We start from the raw sequence: 21,638 nt of genomic DNA, 5'->3' as shown, positions 1-21,638 counted from the left end.
TGTAATCTTATGACGGTGTGAGTCTTTCGTTGAGTGTCTGTAATCTTATGACAGTGTGTGTCTTTCGTTGAGTGTCTGTAATCTTATGACGGTGTGTGTCTTTCGTTGAGTGTCTGTAATCTTATGACGGTGTGTGTCTTTCGTTGAGTGTCTGTAATCTTATGACAGTGTGTGTCTTTCGTTGAGTGTCTGTAATCTTATGACGGTGTGAGTCTTTCGTTGAGTGTCTGTAATCTTATGACGGTGTGTGTCTTTCGTTGAGTGTCTGTAATCTTATGACGGTGTGAGTCTTTCGTTGAGTGCCTGTAATCTTATGACGGTGTGAGTCTTTCGTTGAGTGTCTGTAATCTTATGACAGTGTGTGTCTTTCGTTGAGTGTCTGTAATCTTATGACGGTGTGTGTCTTTCGTTGAGTGTCTGTAACCTTATGACGGTGTGTGTCTTTCGTTGAGTGTCTGTAATCTTATGACGGTGTGAGTCTTTCGTTGAGTGCCTGTAATCTTATGACGGTGTGAGTCTTTCGTTGAGTGCCTGTAACCTTATGACGGTGTGTGTCTTTCGTTGAGTGTCTGTAATCTTATGACGGTGTGAGTCTTTCGTTGAGTGTCTGTAATCTTATGACAGTGTGTGTCTTTCGTTGAGTGTCTGTAATCTTATGACGGTGTGTGTCTTTCGTTGAGTTTCTGTAATCTTATGACAGTGTGTGTCTTTCGTTGGGTGTCTGTAATCTTATGACGGTGTGTGTCTTTCGTTGAGTTTCTGTAATCTTATGACAGTGTGTGTCTTTCGTTGGGTGTCTGTAATCTTATGACGGTGTGTGTCTTTCGTTGAGTTTCTGTAACCTTATGACGGTGTGTGTCTTTCGTTGAGTGTCTGTAATCTTATGACGGTGTGTGTCTTTCGTTGAGTGTCTGTAATCTTATGACGGTGTGTGTCTTTCGTTGAGTGTCTGTAATCTTATGACAGTGTGTGTCTTTCGTTGAGTGTCTGTAATCTTATGACGGTGTGAGTCTTTCGTTGAGTGCCTGTAATCTTATGACGGTGTGAGTCTTTCGTTGAGTGTCTGTAATCTTATGACAGTGTGTGTCTCTCGTTGAGTGTCTGTAATCTTATGACGGTGTGTGTCTTTCGTTGAGTGTCTGTAATCTTATGACAGTGTGTGTCTTTCGTTGAGTGTCTGTAATCTTATGACGGTGTGTGTCTTTCGTTGAGTGCCTGTAATCTTATGACGGTGTGAGTCTTTCGTTGAGTGTCTGTAATCTTATGACAGTGTGAGTCTTTCGTTGAGTGTCTGTAATCTTATGACGGTGTGTGTCTTTCGTTGAGTGTCTGTAATCTTATGACCGTGTGTGTCTTTCGTTGAGTGTCTGTAATCTTATGACGGTGTGAGTCTTTCGTTGAGTGCCTGTAATCTTATGACAGTGTGAGTCTTTCGTTGAGTGTCTGTAATCTTATGACGGTGTGTGTCTTTCGTTGAGTGTCTGTAATCTTATGACAGTGTGTGTCTTTCGTTGAGTGCCTGTAATCTTATGACGGTGTGAGTCTTTCGTTGAGTGTCTGTAATCTTATGACAGTGTGTGTCTTTCGTTGAGTGTCTGTAATCTTATGACAGTGTGTGTCTTTCGTTGAGTGTCTGTAATCTTATGACGGTGTGAGTCTTTCGTTGAGTGCCTGTAATCTTATGACAGTGTGTGTCTTTCGTTGAGTGCCTGTAATCTTATGACAGTGTGAGTCTTTCGTTGAGTGTCTGTAATCTTATGACAGTGTGTGTCTTTCGTTGAGTGCCTGTAATCTTATGACAGTGTGAGTCTTTCGTTGAGTGTCTGTAACCTTATGACAGTGTGTGTCTTTCGTTGAGTGTCTGTAATCTTATGACAGTGTGTGTCTTTCGTTGAGTGTCTGTAATCTTATGACAGTGTGAGTCTTTCGTTGAGTGTCTGTAATCTTATGACAGTGTGTGTCTTTCGTTGAGTGCCTGTAATCTTATGACAGTGTGTGTCTTTCGTTGAGTGCCTGTAACCTTATGACAGTGTGTGTCTTTCGTTGAGTGTCTGTAATCTTATGACAGTGTGTGTCTTTCGTTGAGTGTCTGTAATCTTATGACAGTGTGTGCCTTTCGTTGAGTGTCTGTAATCTTATGACGGTGTGAGTCTTTCGTTGAGTGTCTGTAATCTTATGACGGTGTGTGTCTTTCGTTGAGTGTCTGTAATCTTATGACAGTGTGTGTCTTTCGTTGAGTGTCTGTAATCTTATGACAGTGTGTGCCTTTCGTTGAGTGTCTGTAATCTTATGACGGTGTGAGTCTTTCGTTGAGTGCCTGTAATCTTATGACAGTGTGTGTCTTTCGTTGAGTGTCTGTAATCTTATGACAGTGTGTGTCTCTCGTTGGGTGTCTGTAATCTTATGACGGTGTGAGTCTTTCGTTGAGTGTCTGTAATCTTATGACAGTGTGTGTCTTTCGTTGAGTGTCTGTAATCTTATGACGGTGTGAGTCTTTCGTTGAGTGTCTGTAATCTTATGACGGTGTGAGTCTTTCGTTGGGTGTCTGTAATCTTATGACGGTGTGTGTCTTTCGTTGAGTGTCTGTAATCTTATGACGGTGTGAGTCTTTCGTTGAGTGCCTGTAATCTTATGACAGTGTGTGTCTTTCGTTGAGTGTCTGTAATCTTATGACAGTGTGTGCCTTTCGTTGGGTGTCTGTAATCTTATGACGGTGTGTGTCTTTCGTTGAGTGTCTGTAATCTTATGACAGTGTGTGCCTTTCGTTGGGTGTCTGTAATCTTATGACGGTGTGTGTCTTTCGTTGAGTGTCTGTAATCTTATGACGGTGTGAGTCTTTCGTTGAGTGCCTGTAATCTTATGACAGTGTGTGTCTTTCGTTGGGTGTCTGTAATCTTATGACGGTGTGTGTCTTTCGTTGAGTGTCTGTAATCTTATGACGGTGTGAGTCTTTCGTTGAGTGCCTGTAATCTTATGACGGTGTGAGTCTTTCGTTGAGTGTCTGTAATCTTATGACAGTGTGTGTCTTTCGTTGAGTGTCTGTAATCTTATGACGGTGTGTGTCTTTCGTTGAGTGTCTGTAACCTTATGACGGTGTGTGTCTTTCGTTGAGTGTCTGTAATCTTATGACGGTGTGAGTCTTTCGTTGAGTGTCTTTAATCTTATGACGGTGTGAGTCTTTCGTTGAGTGCCTGTAATCTTATGACGGTGTGAGTCTTTCGTTGAGTGTCTGTAATCTTATGACAGTGTGTGTCTTTCGTTGAGTGTCTGTAATCTTATGACGGTGTGTGTCTTTCGTTGAGTGTCTGTAACCTTATGACGGTGTGTGTCTTTCGTTGAGTGTCTGTAATCTTATGACGGTGTGAGTCTTTCGTTGAGTGCCTGTAATCTTATGACGGTGTGAGTCTTTCGTTGAGTGCCTGTAACCTTATGACGGTGTGTGTCTTTCGTTGAGTGTCTGTAATCTTATGACGGTGTGAGTCTTTCGTTGAGTGTCTGTAATCTTATGACAGTGTGTGTCTTTCGTTGAGTGTCTGTAATCTTATGACGGTGTGTGTCTTTCGTTGAGTTTCTGTAATCTTATGACAGTGTGTGTCTTTCGTTGGGTGTCTGTAATCTTATGACGGTGTGTGTCTTTCGTTGAGTGTCTGTAATCTTATGACAGTGTGTGTCTTTCGTTGGGTGTCTGTAATCTTATGACGGTGTGTGTCTTTCGTTGAGTTTCTGTAACCTTATGACGGTGTGTGTCTTTCGTTGAGTGTCTGTAATCTTATGACGGTGTGTGTCTTTCGTTGAGTGTCTGTAATCTTATGACGGTGTGTGTCTTGCGTTGAGTGTCTGTAATCTTATGACAGTGTGTGTCTTTCGTTGAGTGTCTGTAATCTTATGACGGTGTGAGTCTTTCGTTGAGTGCCTGTAATCTTATGACGGTGTGAGTCTTTCGTTGAGTGTCTGTAATCTTATGACAGTGTGTGTCTCTCGTTGAGTGTCTGTAATCTTATGACGGTGTGTGTCTTTCGTTGAGTGTCTGTAATCTTATGACAGTGTGTGTCTTTCGTTGAGTGTCTGTAATCTTATGACGGTGTGTGTCTTTCGTTGAGTGCCTGTAATCTTATGACGGTGTGAGTCTTTCGTTGAGTGTCTGTAATCTTATGACAGTGTGAGTCTTTCGTTGAGTGTCTGTAATCTTATGACGGTGTGTGTCTTTCGTTGAGTGTCTGTAATCTTATGACAGTGTGTGTCTTTCGTTGAGTGTCTGTAATCTTATGACGGTGTGAGTCTTTCGTTGAGTGCCTGTAATCTTATGACAGTGTGAGTCTTTCGTTGAGTGTCTGTAATCTTATGACGGTGTGTGTCTTTCGTTGAGTGTCTGTAATCTTATGACAGTGTGTGTCTTTCGTTGAGTGCCTGTAATCTTATGACGGTGTGAGTCTTTCGTTGAGTGTCTGTAATCTTATGACAGTGTGTGTCTTTCGTTGAGTGTCTGTAATCTTATGACAGTGTGTGTCTTTCGTTGAGTGTCTGTAATCTTATGACGGTGTGAGTCTTTCGTTGAGTGCCTGTAATCTTATGACAGTGTGTGTCTTTCGTTGAGTGCCTGTAATCTTATGACAGTGTGAGTCTTTCGTTGAGTGTCTGTAATCTTATGACAGTGTGTGTCTTTCGTTGAGTGCCTGTAATCTTATGACAGTGTGAGTCTTTCGTTGAGTGTCTGTAACCTTATGACAGTGTGTGTCTTTCGTTGAGTGTCTGTAATCTTATGACAGTGTGTGTCTTTCGTTGAGTGTCTGTAATCTTATGACAGTGTGTGCCTTTCGTTGAGTGTCTGTAATCTTATGACAGTGTGAGTCTTTCGTTGAGTGTCTGTAATCTTATGACAGTGTGTGTCTTTCGTTGAGTGCCTGTAATCTTATGACAGTGTGAGTCTTTCGTTGAGTGTCTGTAACCTTATGACAGTGTGTGTCTTTCGTTGAGTGTCTGTAATCTTATGACAGTGTGTGTCTTTCGTTGAGTGTCTGTAATCTTATGACAGTGTGTGCCTTTCGTTGAGTGTCTGTAATCTTATGACGGTGTGAGTCTTTCGTTGAGTGTCTGTAATCTTATGACGGTGTGTGTCTTTCGTTGAGTGTCTGTAATCTTATGACAGTGTGTGTCTTTCGTTGAGTGTCTGTAATCTTATGACAGTGTGTGCCTTTCGTTGAGTGTCTGTAATCTTATGACGGTGTGAGTCTTTCGTTGAGTGCCTGTAATCTTATGACAGTGTGTGTCTTTCGTTGAGTGTCTGTAATCTTATGACAGTGTGTGTCTCTCGTTGGGTGTCTGTAATCTTATGACGGTGTGAGTCTTTCGTTGAGTGTCTGTAATCTTATGACAGTGTGTGTCTTTCGTTGAGTGTCTGTAATCTTATGACGGTGTGAGTCTTTCGTTGAGTGTCTGTAATCTTATGACGGTGTGAGTCTTTCGTTGGGTGTCTGTAATCTTATGACGGTGTGTGTCTTTCGTTGAGTGTCTGTAATCTTATGACGGTGTGAGTCTTTCGTTGAGTGCCTGTAATCTTATGACAGTGTGTGTCTTTCGTTGAGTGTCTGTAATCTTATGACAGTGTGTGCCTTTCGTTGGGTGTCTGTAATCTTATGACGGTGTGTGTCTTTCGTTGAGTGTCTGTAATCTTATGACGGTGTGAGTCTTTCGTTGAGTGCCTGTAATCTTATGACAGTGTGTGTCTTTCGTTGGGTGTCTGTAATCTTATGACGGTGTGTGTCTTTCGTTGGGTGTCTGTAATCTTATGACGGTGTGAGTCTTTCGTTGGGTGTCTGTAATCTTATGACGGTGTGAGTCTTTCGTTGGGTGTCTGTAATCTTATGACAGTGTGTGTCTTTCGTTGGGTGTCTGTAATCTTATGACGGTGTGTGTCTTTCGTTGGGTGTCTGTAATCTTATGACGGTGTGAGTCTTTCGTTGAGTGCCTGTAATCTTATGACGGTGTGAGTCTTTCGTTGGGTGTCTGTAATCTTATGACGGTGTGTGTCTTTCGTTGAGTGTCTGTAATCTTATGACGGTGTGAGTCTTTCGTTGAGTGCCTGTAATCTTATGACAGTGTGTGTATTTCGTTGAGTGTCTGTAATCTTATGACAGTGTGAGTCTTTCGTTGAGTGTCTGTAATCTTATGACAGTGTGTGTCTTTCGTTTAGTGTCTGTAATCTTATGACAGTGTGTGCCTTTCGTTGAGTGTCTGTAATCTTATGACGGTGTGAGTCTTTCGTTGAGTGCCTGTAATCTTATGACGGTGTGAGTCTTTCGTTGAGTGTCTGTAATCTTATGACGGTGTGAGTCTTTCGTTGGGTGTCTGTAATCTTATGACGGTGTGTGTCTTTCGTTGAATGTCTGTAATCTTATGACAGTGTGTGTCTTTCGTTGAGTGTCTGTAATCTTATGACAGTGTGTGTCTTTCGTTGAGTGTCTGTAATCTTATGACGGTGTGAGTCTTTCGTTGAGTTTCTGTAATCTTATGACAGTGTGTGTCTTTCGTTGAGTGCCTGTAATCTTATGACAGTGTGTGTCTTTCGTTGGGTGTCTGTAATCTTATGACGGTGTGAGTCTTTCGTTGAGTTTCTGTAATCTTATGACAGTGTGTGTCTTTCGTTGAGTGCCTGTAATCTTATGACAGTGTGTGTCTTTCGTTGAGTGCCTGTAATCTTATGACAGTGTGAGTCTTTCGTTGGGTGTCTGTAATCTTATGACAGTGTGTGTCTTTCGTTGAGTGTCTGTAATCTTATGACAGTGTGTGTCTTTCGTTGAGTGTCTGTAATCTTATGACAGTGTGTGTCTTTCGTTGAGTGTCTGTAATCTTATGACGGTGTGTGTCTTTCGTTGAGTGTCTGTAATCTTATGACAGTGTGTGTCTTTCGTTGAATGTCTGTAATCTTATGACAGTGTGAGTCTTTCGTTGGGTGTCTGTAATCTTATGACGGTGTGAGTCTTTCGTTGAGTGTCTGTAATCTTATGACAGTGTGTGTCTCTCGTTGAGTGTCTGTAATCTTATGACAGTGTGTGTCTTTCGTTGAGTGTCTGTAATCTTATGACGGTGTGTGTCTCTCGTTGGGTGTCTGTAATCTTATGACAGTGTGTGTCTCTTGTTGAGTGCCTGTAATCTTATGACGGTGTGTGTCTCTTGTTGAGTTTCTGTAATCTTATGACAGTGTGTGTCTTTCGTTGAGTGTCTGTAATCTTATGACGGTGTGAGTCTTTCGTTGAGTGCCTGTAATCTTATGACGGTGTGTGTCTTTCGTTGAGTGTCTGTAATCTTATGACAGTGTGTGTCTTTCGTTGAGTGTCTGTAATCTTATGACGGTGTGTGTCTTTCGTTGAGTGTCTGTAATCTTATGACAGTGTGTGTCTTTCGTTGAGTGTCTGTAATCTTATGACAGTGTGTGTCTTTCGTTGAGTGTCTGTAATCTTATGACGGTGTGTGTCTTTCGTTGAGTGTCTGTAATCTTATGACAGTGTGTGTCTTTCGTTGGGTGTCTGTAATCTTATGACGGTGTGAGTCTTTCGTTGAGTGCCTGTAATCTTATGACAGTGTGTGTCTCTCGTTGAGTGTCTGTAATCTTATGACAGTGTGTGTCTTTCGTTGAGTGTCTGTAATCTTATGACGGTGTGTGTCTTTCGTTGAGTGTCTGTAATCTTATGACAGTGTGTGTCTTTCGTTGAGTGCCTGTAATCTTATGACGGTGTGTGTCTTTCGTTGAGTGTCTGTAATCTTATGACGGTGTGTGTCTTTCGTTGAGTTTCTGTAATGTTATGACAGTGTGTGTCTCTCGTTGAGTGTCTGTAATCTTATGACAGTGTGTGTCTTTCGTTGAGTGTCTGTAATCTTATGACAGTGTGTGTCTCTCGTTGAGTGTCTGTAATCTTATGACAGTGTGAGTCTTTCGTTGAGTGCCTGTAATCTTATGACAGTGTGTGTCTTTCGTTGAGTGTCTGTAATCTTATGACAGTGTGAGTCTCTCGTTGAGTGTCTGTAATCTTATGACGGTGTGTGTCTTTCGTTGAGTTTCTGTAACCTTATGACAGTGTGTGTCTCTCGTTGAGTGTCTGTAATCTTATGACAGTGTGTGTCTTTCGTTGAGTTTCTGTAACCTTATGACAGTGTGTGTCTCTCGTTGAGTGTCTGTAATCTTATGACTGTGTTTGTCTTTCGTTGAGTGTCTGTAATCTTATGACAGTGTGTGTCTCTTGTTGAGGGGCTGTAGTCTTATGATTTCACGTGTCTCTCAACTCTCGTTGAGTGTCTTGTCTTATATCTTCACGTGTATCTCGATTAATTTCATAAAGAATCTTAAGTTATTTTTGACCGCTGAATTAATTTTAAAAAAGGTATTATTTTTGACTGAAATCAATCATTTAGGATTTTCTCTTAAAGTGATATGCATAAGAAAAAAAATAATGTAGGGAATGGTAAAATATTACATGGCAAATTATTTAAACTTCAAACCAAAATTAGGAAAACAAAATCTAATTCGAACATAATAACGGGCCTTACAACAAAAAAATCATGGAAATGCTTTATTATCTAAAATTCTCACTTATATACCCTTTTATCAGTGCTATCCCCGTCTGCACTAATGCGAAATAAACAAAGCAAAAACACAATACTACTACTAAAGCCTACAATATTAGCTATCTACGATGATAATGTATAATATGTGTTGTTTCAATGTACTTATTATAACTAATGCTAAGACTAATACTGATATCAAAGTTATGATGATGTTGCTCCATTGTAATCACAGAGGTTAAGGTTTATGTAGATTCAGAAAGTATATTCGGTAGTGTTTCAATGGTTGCCTCTCTGGGCGCGCTGTTATGTCTGCGATGTCGTTATACTTGTTTTGTCTTTATACTTCTGCCATAATAATACGGCCTTAGTGCTTTCAAACCTGAACGGCCATGAGGGCATCATACTTCATGGCCTGTTCTTGCACTTCTATAGTCAACATTCTCTTGAAATTGAATCAAAACTACTCCTGCAACGCAAACAATATATAAGGAATGAATTGCGGGGTTGATGTCATTATGGGGGTATGAACGCAATTGGGCTGGTCAATGTGTGGACTTTGACAAGCCCAACTGCGTTCATATCCCCGATGATGACATCAACCCCGCAATTCATTACTTATATTTACACCATTAGTTCATTATTTCATTCAATAATTGTTAAAAAATACTTCATTTTATTTAAGGAAACCTTTCAGTTATTCCTTCTTATCCATTCTGTAAATACCGACTGCTACCGGAAACATGTTTTTCAAATGACGTCACAATAACGCGGGAAAAGATCAACCACTTGAAATCACTTTAAACGTAAAATTGAAACACTTATGGCAACAATACATTTAAAATATAGTAAATTTACACTTTCAAAACGTTGATTTATATTTTACGGGATCTTCTGACACAATACAAACAATAACAAGATGAATAGTTTTAATGTATGTTGTTATGCGATGAATTGCGATCCGAAGATGTTGCATTGATTGATTGATAAGCGCAATTGCAGAAAGGCAGTTCATTTAAGGAATGGATGTTGAGGTGTAAATATGTTATTATGACGCTAATAATGATAAAACTATAAACAGGTGACCATCACAAACATACTTGACATTGTTGTGAGTATTCCGTCTGAAAAGGATCATTTCAACAAAACTAGTGGTTTGCTTGGCAACAATGATGGAATTAATACAAATGATTATATTGCCAAAAATCACACGCAATATGATTTCGGAAGCAATGAAGAAAAGCTCTATTCCTTTGGAATGTCATGTGAGTAAAAAAAATCGATGTTTGCACATGAAATAATCAATTATATGGATTGACAGTTGTTTCTATAATTGTATTGGCAAGTTTTTTTTCATTTGACAGATATAATCCAGTTATACATAGTAATACTATCCGATGTTAGAAATATATAAAAAATTTACTAGATTTATGTTGAAGGATGGATAATTATACATGTATTAAAGGTTTACTGTCATTTCAGGGAAAATAACCACAAAGAATGAATCAATATTTTTTGATGAACTTTATAACACAATCCACGGCGGAACTCCGAAATTTCTCAGTGATTTAAATGATGAAGCTATTATAACGTACTTAAATTCAACTTGTCCTGAAATTAACCTTACCAGTGTTTTTGACAATTGTGCCAACAACTCGGCCTGCCTTGTTGATACAATTGGAACATGCGATGAGGCATTTGGGAAACGTTCAAAAGAGACACAAGAAACAGCTAATGGAGAGGCTTCAGTACTTCGTAAGTGGAATATAGATAGTCTCGTACAACATGTATACATATGACTACACCCTTATACGATCCCTATTTCAAGTACATGTTGCTAAGATATATATTTTCAGGTCTGTTTAGATAATATAGTAAAATAAAAAAGTTATTCTAGTTATTCTAGCGTAGAATATGGCATATCTATCTAATAACAAAATAACTACTTATAATATCTTACAATGAACTGTCATGAGCAAACACTTTGTTGTAGAAAACTTGCCGCCGAACATAACAACCGTTGGCAACACTAACGTACTAAAATTTTACTACAATACGACATTTAATATTTCACTTGGTGTCACTGATGACGACCTAAAGGAAGTGAAGTGCGAAACAGACATTCCGGAAGATATGTTCACATTTGGTAAGAACATCAATACATCCATAATTAAATAAAAACACGCTACAAACCTCTCTTTGTCATCAAGTGGTAACAAACACCCATTTGAACATATTTTTTTTTCGAGGACTGATTCAACTTTTATATAACGACGCAACGAGTTTAATGTGTATCTTTCTTTTCAGATAATTCTTCATATAACTTCATTGTTAAACAAGATTTTCTAGAAAAACTTCGCAATGATTCGCATGAATATAATGTAAGATTTGTAGCCACCGATGAAAAGAATGCATCCAGTGAATTAGTACCTGTCATTCACTACTGTGGATGCAACACGCGCGAGGAGTGTGTCTTCACATTTGTCGATGTAGATGGAACAGTTAACGGTAAAGTTTGTTTTGAGCAATGAGTGTTTAAAAAATAATACTATATTAACTGTCGTACGTGTTCAACGCTTGATAAAATAGTTTCATTATAGGAATTGCATTCAATATCTAGAACATTTTGTTAAACGTATTTGCTTGTGAACCTTTCTTATTGTGATTAAAATTAATTCACTTTTACCGTAAAAGTAATACTTGCCGCAATTATTTCCGTATAAGTTAAAAAGAATAATACAAAAAAGGAATTAAAACTACGAGTTCCGAATTAGTAGCAAGAATACGCGTATGTTAAATCAAATTATCAAGCAACAGTATGTACATTAATTAACAACCATTCTCCATTTCATATTTAGGCTCATTTTACAAAGCACGATGCAACTGTTCCGAGGAGCGTTCGGGTGCATATTGTCAAAGTAACTCGTGCACGAATTGTTATAATGGAAGCGAATGTGTGAATGGTAGCTGTCCATCTTGTCCTGCTGGACTGTCCGGTCATGGGATAAAATGTTTTGGTAGGGCATCTTAAAGTTAAGTTTGTTCGTAAATGTGTTTACCCTTGGCATTGGATGTGTGACAATTGTATATGCCTTAGCATGATATACGTACGGTATAAAAACACGTGGCTTCTGTAATATACCTACACAAAAATACTTGTTTAACTTGTCTCTTTACGTTCGAGTTGAATTTTTTATCAGCACATGCATGTAAGTTTAAAATGCTGTTAATGAGTCTGAACATATATTTCAGATATTGATGAATGCGCAAGTACATGTCAACATGAACACAGCTATTGTACAAACACTGTCGGTTCTTTTACATGTGGATGCGAATCTGGCTACAAGATTGATACAAATGAACTATGTTCAGGTAGTGTATTAAAATGATGACATCTGGTAAATAGTTGTCTTTTAAACATATATGTTTATTGTTTGATTCGAAGCTAAGAAGAGCTACGTGAGAAGGTTGTCTTTGAATGCGTCTTACCTTATAAGAATCGGCACTGCTAGCGCCGGCTTCATTCATTCATTTGCAGGGGTCGTTAAATACATGGAATAACTTCAGTTTAATGTTATTGTTTATATTATTCTTCATTGTTTTCATGTTATGCTGTTTCTGATGAGGCTTACAGTTATATTATTTTGTAATTAGTGATAAAGTTAGAAGAAATGTAAGGTTATGGCCAAATAAAAAACAGTTTAAATCCCCGGTAGACTCGTGTTCCAGTGAAAAAAAACAACAGTTTAAATCCCCAGTAGACTCATGTTCCAGTGGACGCAATTTTCACTGACCGTTCCATGGCGGAATTCCCATAATTCATCGGTAAATCTATATTGCATGTATCGTCAGTTTGTTGTATACCTAAAGTTCAGTGTCATGTCGGCCCTAACCTAGTGCCTATAAACAGAGAGTATATGTAACTGTCTGACTACTGGACTGGACATTAGAACTTGATAAAAAATCTAAGACTTAATAGCTTTTTTCTTTCAAACAGTTTTCAAAAGACGAAAACGTAGTAATTCATTTTGCCATATATACAATCCTGTGTAAAATGTTTATTTGTCCATTTTCCAGAGCACATGTACGATGACAATACTTATTAAAATAACGGACATTACTCAGCTTGAAGTATTACAAGTTATGTTATGTTATAGCTCAAAACATCTTCAGCTTTGATTTCGTTCATCTTACCCATTGTGGTTTTATTCACTCGGCATATTGGGTAAGCATTAGGCTTCTAAGTTTGCCTCTGTGGTCTCCACTGTTTTAACAATTTCCATTTCCAGATATAAATGAGTGTCAGATTGGAACTGATAAATGCTTAGACAGCCAATATTGCATCAACACCAACGGTTCCTTCAGGTGTGACTGCAAACCAGGATTTGCAAAAGAAGACCATAACAATGGCACTATAACTTGTATAAAAAGCGAAGGTAACAAATAATTTAACTATTAAGTACTGCTTCGAATTACAAAATCGTCAATGTCTCTTTTTACATATTTCACATTTAACAATGCTATATGATTGTATATACGTGCACGAACCATTATTTTCATTTGTAACTCGAATTATAATGCACAAAACGTTAAATCCAAAACAGTTGAATGTTATTTTAAAACATGCTCACACTGCTCACACCGACTCTTTCAGGTCGTTCTTTCGCCGGATATTTGATAATTGAAGTTGATCCTTCTTTTATGTTAAATGACACAAACATTGAAAACAGCATCAAAGTGTTTGTAAGTATGTTTTAAATGTTCATTTATAACTATTATGTGACGTTTATTTCATTAAATTGTTTTACGATACCTTTCCTTTTTCAATATACACATTAAAATTTTATCATTTTGACATTTTACTGGAAGCGCTTGCCGTGTCCAGCATTTCGTCATTTCGCGATGTTCTGTAAAAAAAACTTTCCAATGTACTAGTGCCTATATTAATAAATACAGTAATTAAGAGAATTTGGGTATGAACAAAATAGGTTCCATTCAGTTATCTTATCTGTGAAGTGAGATTATGAAGGTATGTATGTGGGTATAAATCTTGTGTAACGAAACGAGATAATAGTTAGTTGTTCCCCTGTATTATATTTACGTGATTGAAATGCACATACTTATATGCTTTTTGGGGTAGTATAAGTTAAAGACTTTATTAAGACAAACCATGTTTCCATATATTAATGTATATCACTGATAGAGCATGTTGAACTTTGTTATTAGATGGAGAAAAATGTGTTTAACACAATCCCTGGTGTCTACATTGAAGTTTATTTGCAACAAGTAGAAAGGTAGTATTTTGTCTTTTATTCGATAGCTGTCAGGAGAATGAACGTGAAATAGCTTGCTTGCATTATTTCCAAAACTTTCAAATGTAAGACACTATTTGTGTCAAGATATAAAAGACACTCAACACTGTTCATGAATTAAAATTAAACTACTCATGATATAGTTTTTGATTGATTTAAAAAGTCTCGATTCAATTTAATTAAATAACTTTACATAACACGTTTTGTTGATGGCCTTTAAGACTGCATTGTGACCTCATATGTATGCACATTTGCAGAAGGAAACGTGCCGCCGAAAGAACAAAACGTAGAGCGCAGTTTGTAGTGCATTCTACGAAAAATCAAACGATAACAGAAGAAGACATTTCGAAATCATTCAAAGATTATTTCACAAAAAACGAAGTTCTTGATATTCCAGTGGAAATATACAATGAAATTCATTTTTATAACGGTAAGAGTAGAATTTATCTGATTTATTATTCTTTATTTTTTACGTTTATAATCACATTCTGTTTTAGTGAGTTTAATGTTATCATTACCGAGCGTTATAGGAAACAGGCTATTAAGATCAGGGTTTCATGCGAGTTAGTTATGCCTGAATCATCAACATTAAAGCTGCTGTCATTGTCCCTGTAGTTTAAATACCATTGTGTAGAGTGACATTGTTTTGATTATAAGTGGCTACTAAAATATTAATCGTTGGACCAAGTCAGTTAAAAAATACTGCGCATAAACAAACATAATTATCCATCTTTTTATATCACAGACTCTGCAGGGGGCCAGTGCAATATTCCTGGAACTCACGAATGTTCTGCCGCCACAACGCATTGCGCATCTTTCAGTGGGTCGGTTCGCTGTGTCTGCAATGCGGGGTATAAGGAATGGGATATACCCGGTATTAGCTGTAAAGGTATGTGTCGTTTGTCGTGACCGCTGTGAACAAAATTAAGTGTGAATGATGTTTTCATTTTGCCTAATGTGTGTATTTAATATAATAGAAGTTAATGCTAGTCTTAAATACAACATAAAGAAGAAATACATACATAACTTTTTTTTCTCTTTGGAACTGCAATTACTCACAGTCCGTTTATTTCTTTAGACGAATACACAATCGTACAGCTATACATATAAAATGATAAATAGAACTGTCATGAATATACACATCTTCAATATATTGTTAGATAATGTGTTTAATGTTGTTAATAAACTCATTCAGAAAACAAACATTCACATTTACATACATAACTTAATACTTTAGCTTAACTCGTTTTTTTTGAGACATTCTTTAAACTTGAGAGCGAGTATACGCCAGTTCATAACCAGAAATAATCTTACGAGAATAAGATATCAGTATGAATTCTTGAAATTTATGTTGTGTTTTATGTTATAATGATAGATTTAGTGTTATGAATAATCTATTTCAAGTAATATGTTTTGATAAACGACACGGTAGTTCATTTAAAGTTAATCTTTTTCTTGCAGATATTGATGAATGCCAAAATTCTTTGACTGTTTGTTCTGGAGGAGAGTGCAGTAATACCTTAGGAAGTTATAGTTGCACGTGTAATCCGGGGTTTAGTTATGATGGGAATTCTACGTGCATTAGTAAGTTCACGTTATTTTTATAGTTACAACTAGTATGATAATTAATGAATTGCAGACATTATGTAATCCTATTCTTAAATATCGAGTCTTCTATAATCAGTGTTTGTTTAAAGTATTTTCTTTGCTCGTTCGTTCTTTTATTAACACATAACTATGATGTTATCTCAAACCCACTTGAATTGATATTTTACATTGTTATGTGTTATTGTTAGTTATTTGATCACCAAATACTGTATTTATTCTGTGTTATTTGTGTTAATCAAATACATCATGTTTTTTTTCATTTCTGACAAATTTGTATTCACAAAAAGCATTGCAGTGTTATATGTTACTGGTTGACTTGTGTTGCTCAAAAACTAGTTTGGTATCTGCAAGGTCTGCGTTCACTAAACCCCTCATTGTTATTTGTTTTGGCAGATTTGTGTTCATCACATCCTTGTCTTAACGGAGGTACCTGTTACTCTGGTCAGGTGGAAGGACAATACGTATGCAAGTAAGATTTTGAATTTAAAAACAAATGTGTTCTCATTAACTGTACTGCGTTACACAAGCACAATAACTCAATGAAAACTACAAGAACAATATCAATAGCCAAATATTGATTTGCAACGCCAAAACACAACGGATATTGATTACAAAAAATAAAAGAATTGACATAAACTTCGAAGATACTGATTTGAAATGTTCTTGTTACAAGGTTTTCAAATATATATTCGTTTAATGTGTTTACCATATTCTTCGCGTAAAAGCATCCTCTGTCTATTATGAAGTATCAAGGAAAGTCATGTTTAGTAAAACTGAATATTTTAATGAATACATTCCTTGATTGTATTGTGGTCAGTTGTGCATTTTATTATAATTTTTCCGTCATATCACATGGTACCATTTAATTTAAACACTATATTCGAAATAGGCTAAAAGAAGTTATCAGCCTTATCATGATTATGTTTGTCTGTGACGTTGGAATTACATGACTTCTAAGTGTTAGTAATAACTGCGCCTTGCTTTACAATTTAATAACTAATTAAATTACTTTCCTCTTTACAGATGCAGTGATAATTGGGGTGGACAGCAATGTGGAGATGAAAATTCTGAAAACAAAAGTAATACATGTTTTGTGTGAACTTATTCTCCATCACACACCCCGCACTCAGAACATCATGGAAACTGCATGAACAAGTCAAACAACGACTAATTACAATATTGTACACTCTATTTAAGACACGAGGAGCGAAGCCAAGCACAAAATAAACAGGAGACAGTCAATTAAACAAACACAAAACATACATTAAGACACGAGGATCGAAGCCAAGCACAAAATTAACAGGAGACACTCAAATAAACAAACACAAAACATAAACCAAGACACGAGGATCGAAGCCAAGCACAAAATTAACAGGAGACACTCAATAAATAAACACAAAACATAAACCAAGACAAGAAGATCGAAGCCAAGCACAAAATTAACAGGAGACACTCAATTTAACACACAAAACATAAACCAAGACACGAGGATCGAAGCCAAGCACGAAATTAATAGGAGACACTCAATAAACAAACACAAAACATAAACAAAGACACGAAAGTCGAAGCCAAGCTATCAACAACGGTAGACACACAATACAACAAACACATATTACATCAAGACAGACACGAGGAACGAAGCTACGAAGCTTTGAGTATACATTAAATGGATGATTCATTTAAACCTACAATAGTATTCATGTATTCATTGTTATGTTTACATGAATCAGTTGGCCATATTATAAGAACGATGGCATGTATATTTATTTTGTGAAAATCTAAAATATCTACGATTTACCTTTTTTTTCAGAGTTAAAAACAATTGCAATTGCTGTCGGCGCGACTCTAGGGGCCGGCTGCCTTCTTCTACTGTGTGTCATGTTTGGAATGTACAGGTAGATGGTGCTTTTGTTTTGTTTTAAAAAAATGCATGGGATATATGTTAAGTTTTCGGGCTAAATGATTTAATGAGTTACTTCTTTTGAATTCTTGAATAAAAATAGATGAATCAGGAGTCTTCCGGTATATGTCTTAAATGGTGAACTCGATAAAATCACCGACTTCTGCGTCAGAGATACCAGAGTTCGAACCCTGCTGTCGACAAAAAGGAAATGCCTTTTTTTACTGTTATCTTATTGTATTCTAACCGTCATACCAATCTTCTTTTTGAAAGTAACCTATTGTTTAAACCTTGATTACAACTAAATATTGACACGCGGGTCTTTATATAATTATATATAGTTAAAACTCTGGCTCAGAGAATTTAATCGGAAGCACAACCAACATCTAAACTATAACAACAACTATCTAATTTGAGTAAAACTAATACTTGACAGTTATGTGCGCATTATTGGTAACCATTGACAAGTGACAAATAGTCATAATAAAATGTTTGTGTTGTGAGGATGTACTACATGCAGAGCAATATATTGTCTGCCTGTCTGTCTGTCGTCTGTCTGTCTGTATGTCTGTATATTCAATATTGGTTTCTATTACACATTTTTATACATAAAAGGAGTATACAGAAACATATATAATAATTAATCAAATCAATCATGTTATTAACACTGCAAGAATGAAATGATGTAGTGGCTTATATGTCAAATTTCACATCGCCTTCTCCTTCCACTTTAGAGTATTTCCAGATTTTTGAAATTTAAAAAAAATCATGTGACTAATTTTAACGCTTTTGATATATACAAGATCCTCTATTCTAGTGTTTGTCATCTTCAAATTGATTACAGTTATAACGAAATACATGGGTTTTTTTACTTTTTAAGTTAACGGTGTCAACCAAACTTATAGGGTACTAAATTTGATAAAGTTTTAGGTAGAGGATAATGCCTGTAAGAGGCAGTTTATTGCATCAAAAGAAATCACTGCAACTGTGCTGCTGAGATGATTCACTCTTATATTTTCTATATATTTCCTGCAGACGAAACAGGACAAGGTACCGTTACCTAGACAGTTATATCCGCCGGCCCATCTCTAGATCCGAAGACCACGACGATAATTACGACCTAACAGGATCAACAACGTTCAACAACTCTGAAATACGTCTTAAGAAGAGAGAGTTCCCCATCGATGATGGTGATACCCCCTCAAACTTCAGTATCCCTCGGCCTCAGGTTTCCTCCAATAAATACAGGCAGTCTGAGGTTCCCTCGGCGTATGATTTTGGAGGAAATAACGAAAGTGGAAAGGTAGGGAGATAACTCAGGATGTTTTATAAGTCTGGGTTCATGTACATCAAAGTTGGTTAAAAGACGCATTATAGGTTTATGCCATTTGTTTTCATTTTAATGCCCTTTCCTTTGTTACTTATTTGACGTTAATTCTGAAACAGATAGTCATATCATATAGGTACAGATAAAGACATATGAACATGTTTTTTTTAATTATAAGCAACGTGGCCACTAACTCTTAAGTTAAATGCGCGTTAATATCGCTAATACTTTTATACTTTTTGCGCGCCTTTAAATACTTACTGAGTTTACTGAAAATGTAATTGTCTGTATTATACGTGCACATATTCCATCTTGTTTTGTTGTCAAGTCATCTTTAAGTTTGCGGGAAAAATGAGCAAATACTTATGTCATACGTTATGTATTGCAATGTTGTCGATTGTACAGTAAAACGTGTGTAATCAATTATATCATTGCAGGATGACGAGGAGAGACCACTTACTAAGTCTTCAAGGAGGTCAGACACCGGTGAGAGCCTTGGGGCAGAAAATCCTTCCTTCTTGCACAGTGGTGCCTCTGCCAATGTTAAGACAAACCGATCTAGTCGAGGGTCGTACGAATACTTCTGATGGCCATCGTCCTAATCCACGCAACATTACTTCTATTATTTTACGTAGTTACTAAATGGAGTTAAACCTTACAAATAGCTATGGCACTGAGAACGCTGATGATATGTTAACGGAACAGAGTCTAACTCAGTGGTCAATTTGACAATCTTAAATATACATATTTATTTAACACACCTTTATACAATTGAAGGGATATTATCTGCTATAAGTTAGGACATTGTTTGTACATACCGTAATTACCTTATTTAATGACAGTATTTATTAAAAAAACCATATGACCTTAAGTGTGCCAAAACATCCAATATAAATGCAAGTACAGATGTTTAATAGACAGGGAAAATCAAAACCCCATTTCTTCTATAGATGATCAAAATGTACCATACCTATATATTATACAGACTTACTTGTTTTAGTTATAGCAATTCTAGTGTTTAAAGCATTACTATTTATGTAAGTAAGATAAACTGCTGTTCACGTAAAGCCATTATCAACGACAAGTTCACTTAAATGTTATATTGTAGCATCTTTTTGATTTGATATGCTTTAGTTATTTAGTTGTTTCCTCTCCTCTTTTTTTAAATTATATAAACAGTTATTAATGATCAGTATTTAAATAAAATGTGAAACTTATGCTTGCAGGGGCATATATTCAGCGACGGAATAAGTCTGGTTTTGTCATTCAAGACTCGATATCTTTATTCATTGTTAAATTGCTTTGTATAACATAGCTTCCAAAACATACAGATGACAAGAAAAAAATATATGTATATCGGCATGATTTATCGGCAAACCTTGGAAATAACCGACTGACAGCAAAACCATAAAAAATATTACAATATTGCTTTCTGTTGATTTATAGATATTTATCAGTGAAATAAATTAATGTTTTACAGTTACAAACAATGAACATTTCAATTTAAAAAATTGTTAGGTTTAACCTGTTTAAATATTATCTCTCTCTCGCGACCAAATTAAATTTCAATGCGAAAAGGGCTGAGAGAAGTCATTTTCGAAATGACGTCACGGTCGCATACAAATGGGCGCGCTTTTCAGAAAAGCAACATTTAAATTTTATTTTATATTCTTTTTAAGGAAAAGAATGTTTTTTTACATGTTAATAGAGTTGTATGTATTTGACTTATAATACAAATACAGTTGTCATAGTATGATATTGTAAATTTGATGTGATTTTATAAACACGTTTTTCCTTGTAGATCAGAGATAAATAAATACGTGCCTTTTTGCGTTGAATATTATATAATCAGGGTGTATTTTTGTATTTTTTATTTGATTCACTTTGAATTCATTAAATACAGGGGCGTATCTTTAGCATTTTAATTATAGTTACGGACCCATGAAAGAGCTATTGATAAGTGTAAATCTTTCATAAGAATAGTCACAATATGTTATACGGGGATGGAGAAGGAGAGATATCCCTTACCCTTCGACATTTTTTTTAATAATAATGACACGAAAGAACCATTTATAAGCATTCTAAGCGCAAACATTCAGTTGAAATGCGACAAACTGTTACCAGTAAAAAGAACATGGCCTTCAGATTTTTTTACTACTGATCTCGAGATTTAATTGCTATTTTAGGGGAACCAAACCTGCCATGTTCGCTCCGGACGTACTGGATAGGTACGCCTCTGAAATAAATTTATATATGTTTTTGCATGTGCCTTTCAAATAAGGGTGTTGAATGATTATTATTTTCCTGAGTCTATTTTTCTCTCAATAAAACACCTTATGAAAGTGAATAACTGTAGGTTTGTTTACGCAAGTGTTGTTGAATGAGTGATATACACAATAATAATGAATCTGTGAGAATATGAACATAATAAAAGGAGATTTCTAATGGCTTATGAGCCGTCATGATTGTTTTAACTTCATTGTTACACAAAAAATAAAATATATACTCATATTCTTCTTCTATCAACCTTGCATTCCCTTATATTTGAGTGACTCTCACAAATGGATATGCAGTGCTATTCCATTCTGATGCAATCCGATCAATGTTGAAATATTGTTTATTCTAGGACAAAATTAAGCCGAGTAAAGCCTCATTATTATACCACGTAATTTGGCAATTTTTTATTCATGCAAATTCAATCTGTCACTTGTCCCACTTTGACAACTGTCTACAGTATAAAGTTGATTCAATATCGTATTACAATTTACCATCACTTCGATACCATCGAACCAAATATCGACTGATTTTCATGAAATGCATCACAGCATACAGACTCCTCTACGTGAAAAGTATGTTGGATATTGGTAAACCCTTATTCTTAAATAAAATGTTTGTTGTTGTGGTTTTGATGGCAACATTACAAATTTTATGTGAA

The 21,638-nt window shown here is 36.3% G+C and overlaps 1 protein-coding gene across 3 annotated transcripts in view; it reads left to right on the top strand.

Annotated features, from left to right (window-relative positions):
- The window catches only part of LOC128233395 (uncharacterized), a 66,285-nt gene extending 45,071 nt beyond the window's left edge, over positions 1-21,214 (top strand). For all 3 annotated transcript variants that reach the window (XM_052947055.1, XM_052947054.1, XM_052947053.1), the window contains 17 exons: positions 9,638-9,821; positions 10,039-10,311; positions 10,550-10,702; positions 10,864-11,064; positions 11,415-11,573; positions 11,809-11,928; positions 12,846-12,992; positions 13,211-13,299; positions 13,783-13,850; positions 14,126-14,298; positions 14,614-14,757; positions 15,330-15,452; positions 15,870-15,945; positions 16,500-16,555; positions 17,287-17,371; positions 18,412-18,679; positions 19,141-21,214. In XM_052947055.1, coding sequence (XP_052803015.1) covers positions 9,638-9,821; positions 10,039-10,311; positions 10,550-10,702; positions 10,864-11,064; positions 11,415-11,573; positions 11,809-11,928; positions 12,846-12,992; positions 13,211-13,299; positions 13,783-13,850; positions 14,126-14,298; positions 14,614-14,757; positions 15,330-15,452; positions 15,870-15,945; positions 16,500-16,555; positions 17,287-17,371; positions 18,412-18,679; positions 19,141-19,290 — 2,469 coding nt within the window. In that variant the 3' untranslated portion in view covers positions 19,291-21,214. The remainder of the gene's footprint in view (positions 1-9,637; positions 9,822-10,038; positions 10,312-10,549; positions 10,703-10,863; positions 11,065-11,414; positions 11,574-11,808; positions 11,929-12,845; positions 12,993-13,210; positions 13,300-13,782; positions 13,851-14,125; positions 14,299-14,613; positions 14,758-15,329; positions 15,453-15,869; positions 15,946-16,499; positions 16,556-17,286; positions 17,372-18,411; positions 18,680-19,140) is intronic.
- Positions 21,215-21,638: the final 424 nt, after the last annotated feature.

Source organism: Mya arenaria, chromosome 5 (genome assembly GCF_026914265.1).
Source record: "Mya arenaria isolate MELC-2E11 chromosome 5, ASM2691426v1".
Lineage (NCBI taxonomy): Eukaryota > Metazoa > Mollusca > Bivalvia > Myida > Myidae > Mya > Mya arenaria.
The sequence above is the reverse complement of the archived record's forward strand: the minus strand, read 5'-3'. Positions and strand labels throughout refer to the sequence as shown.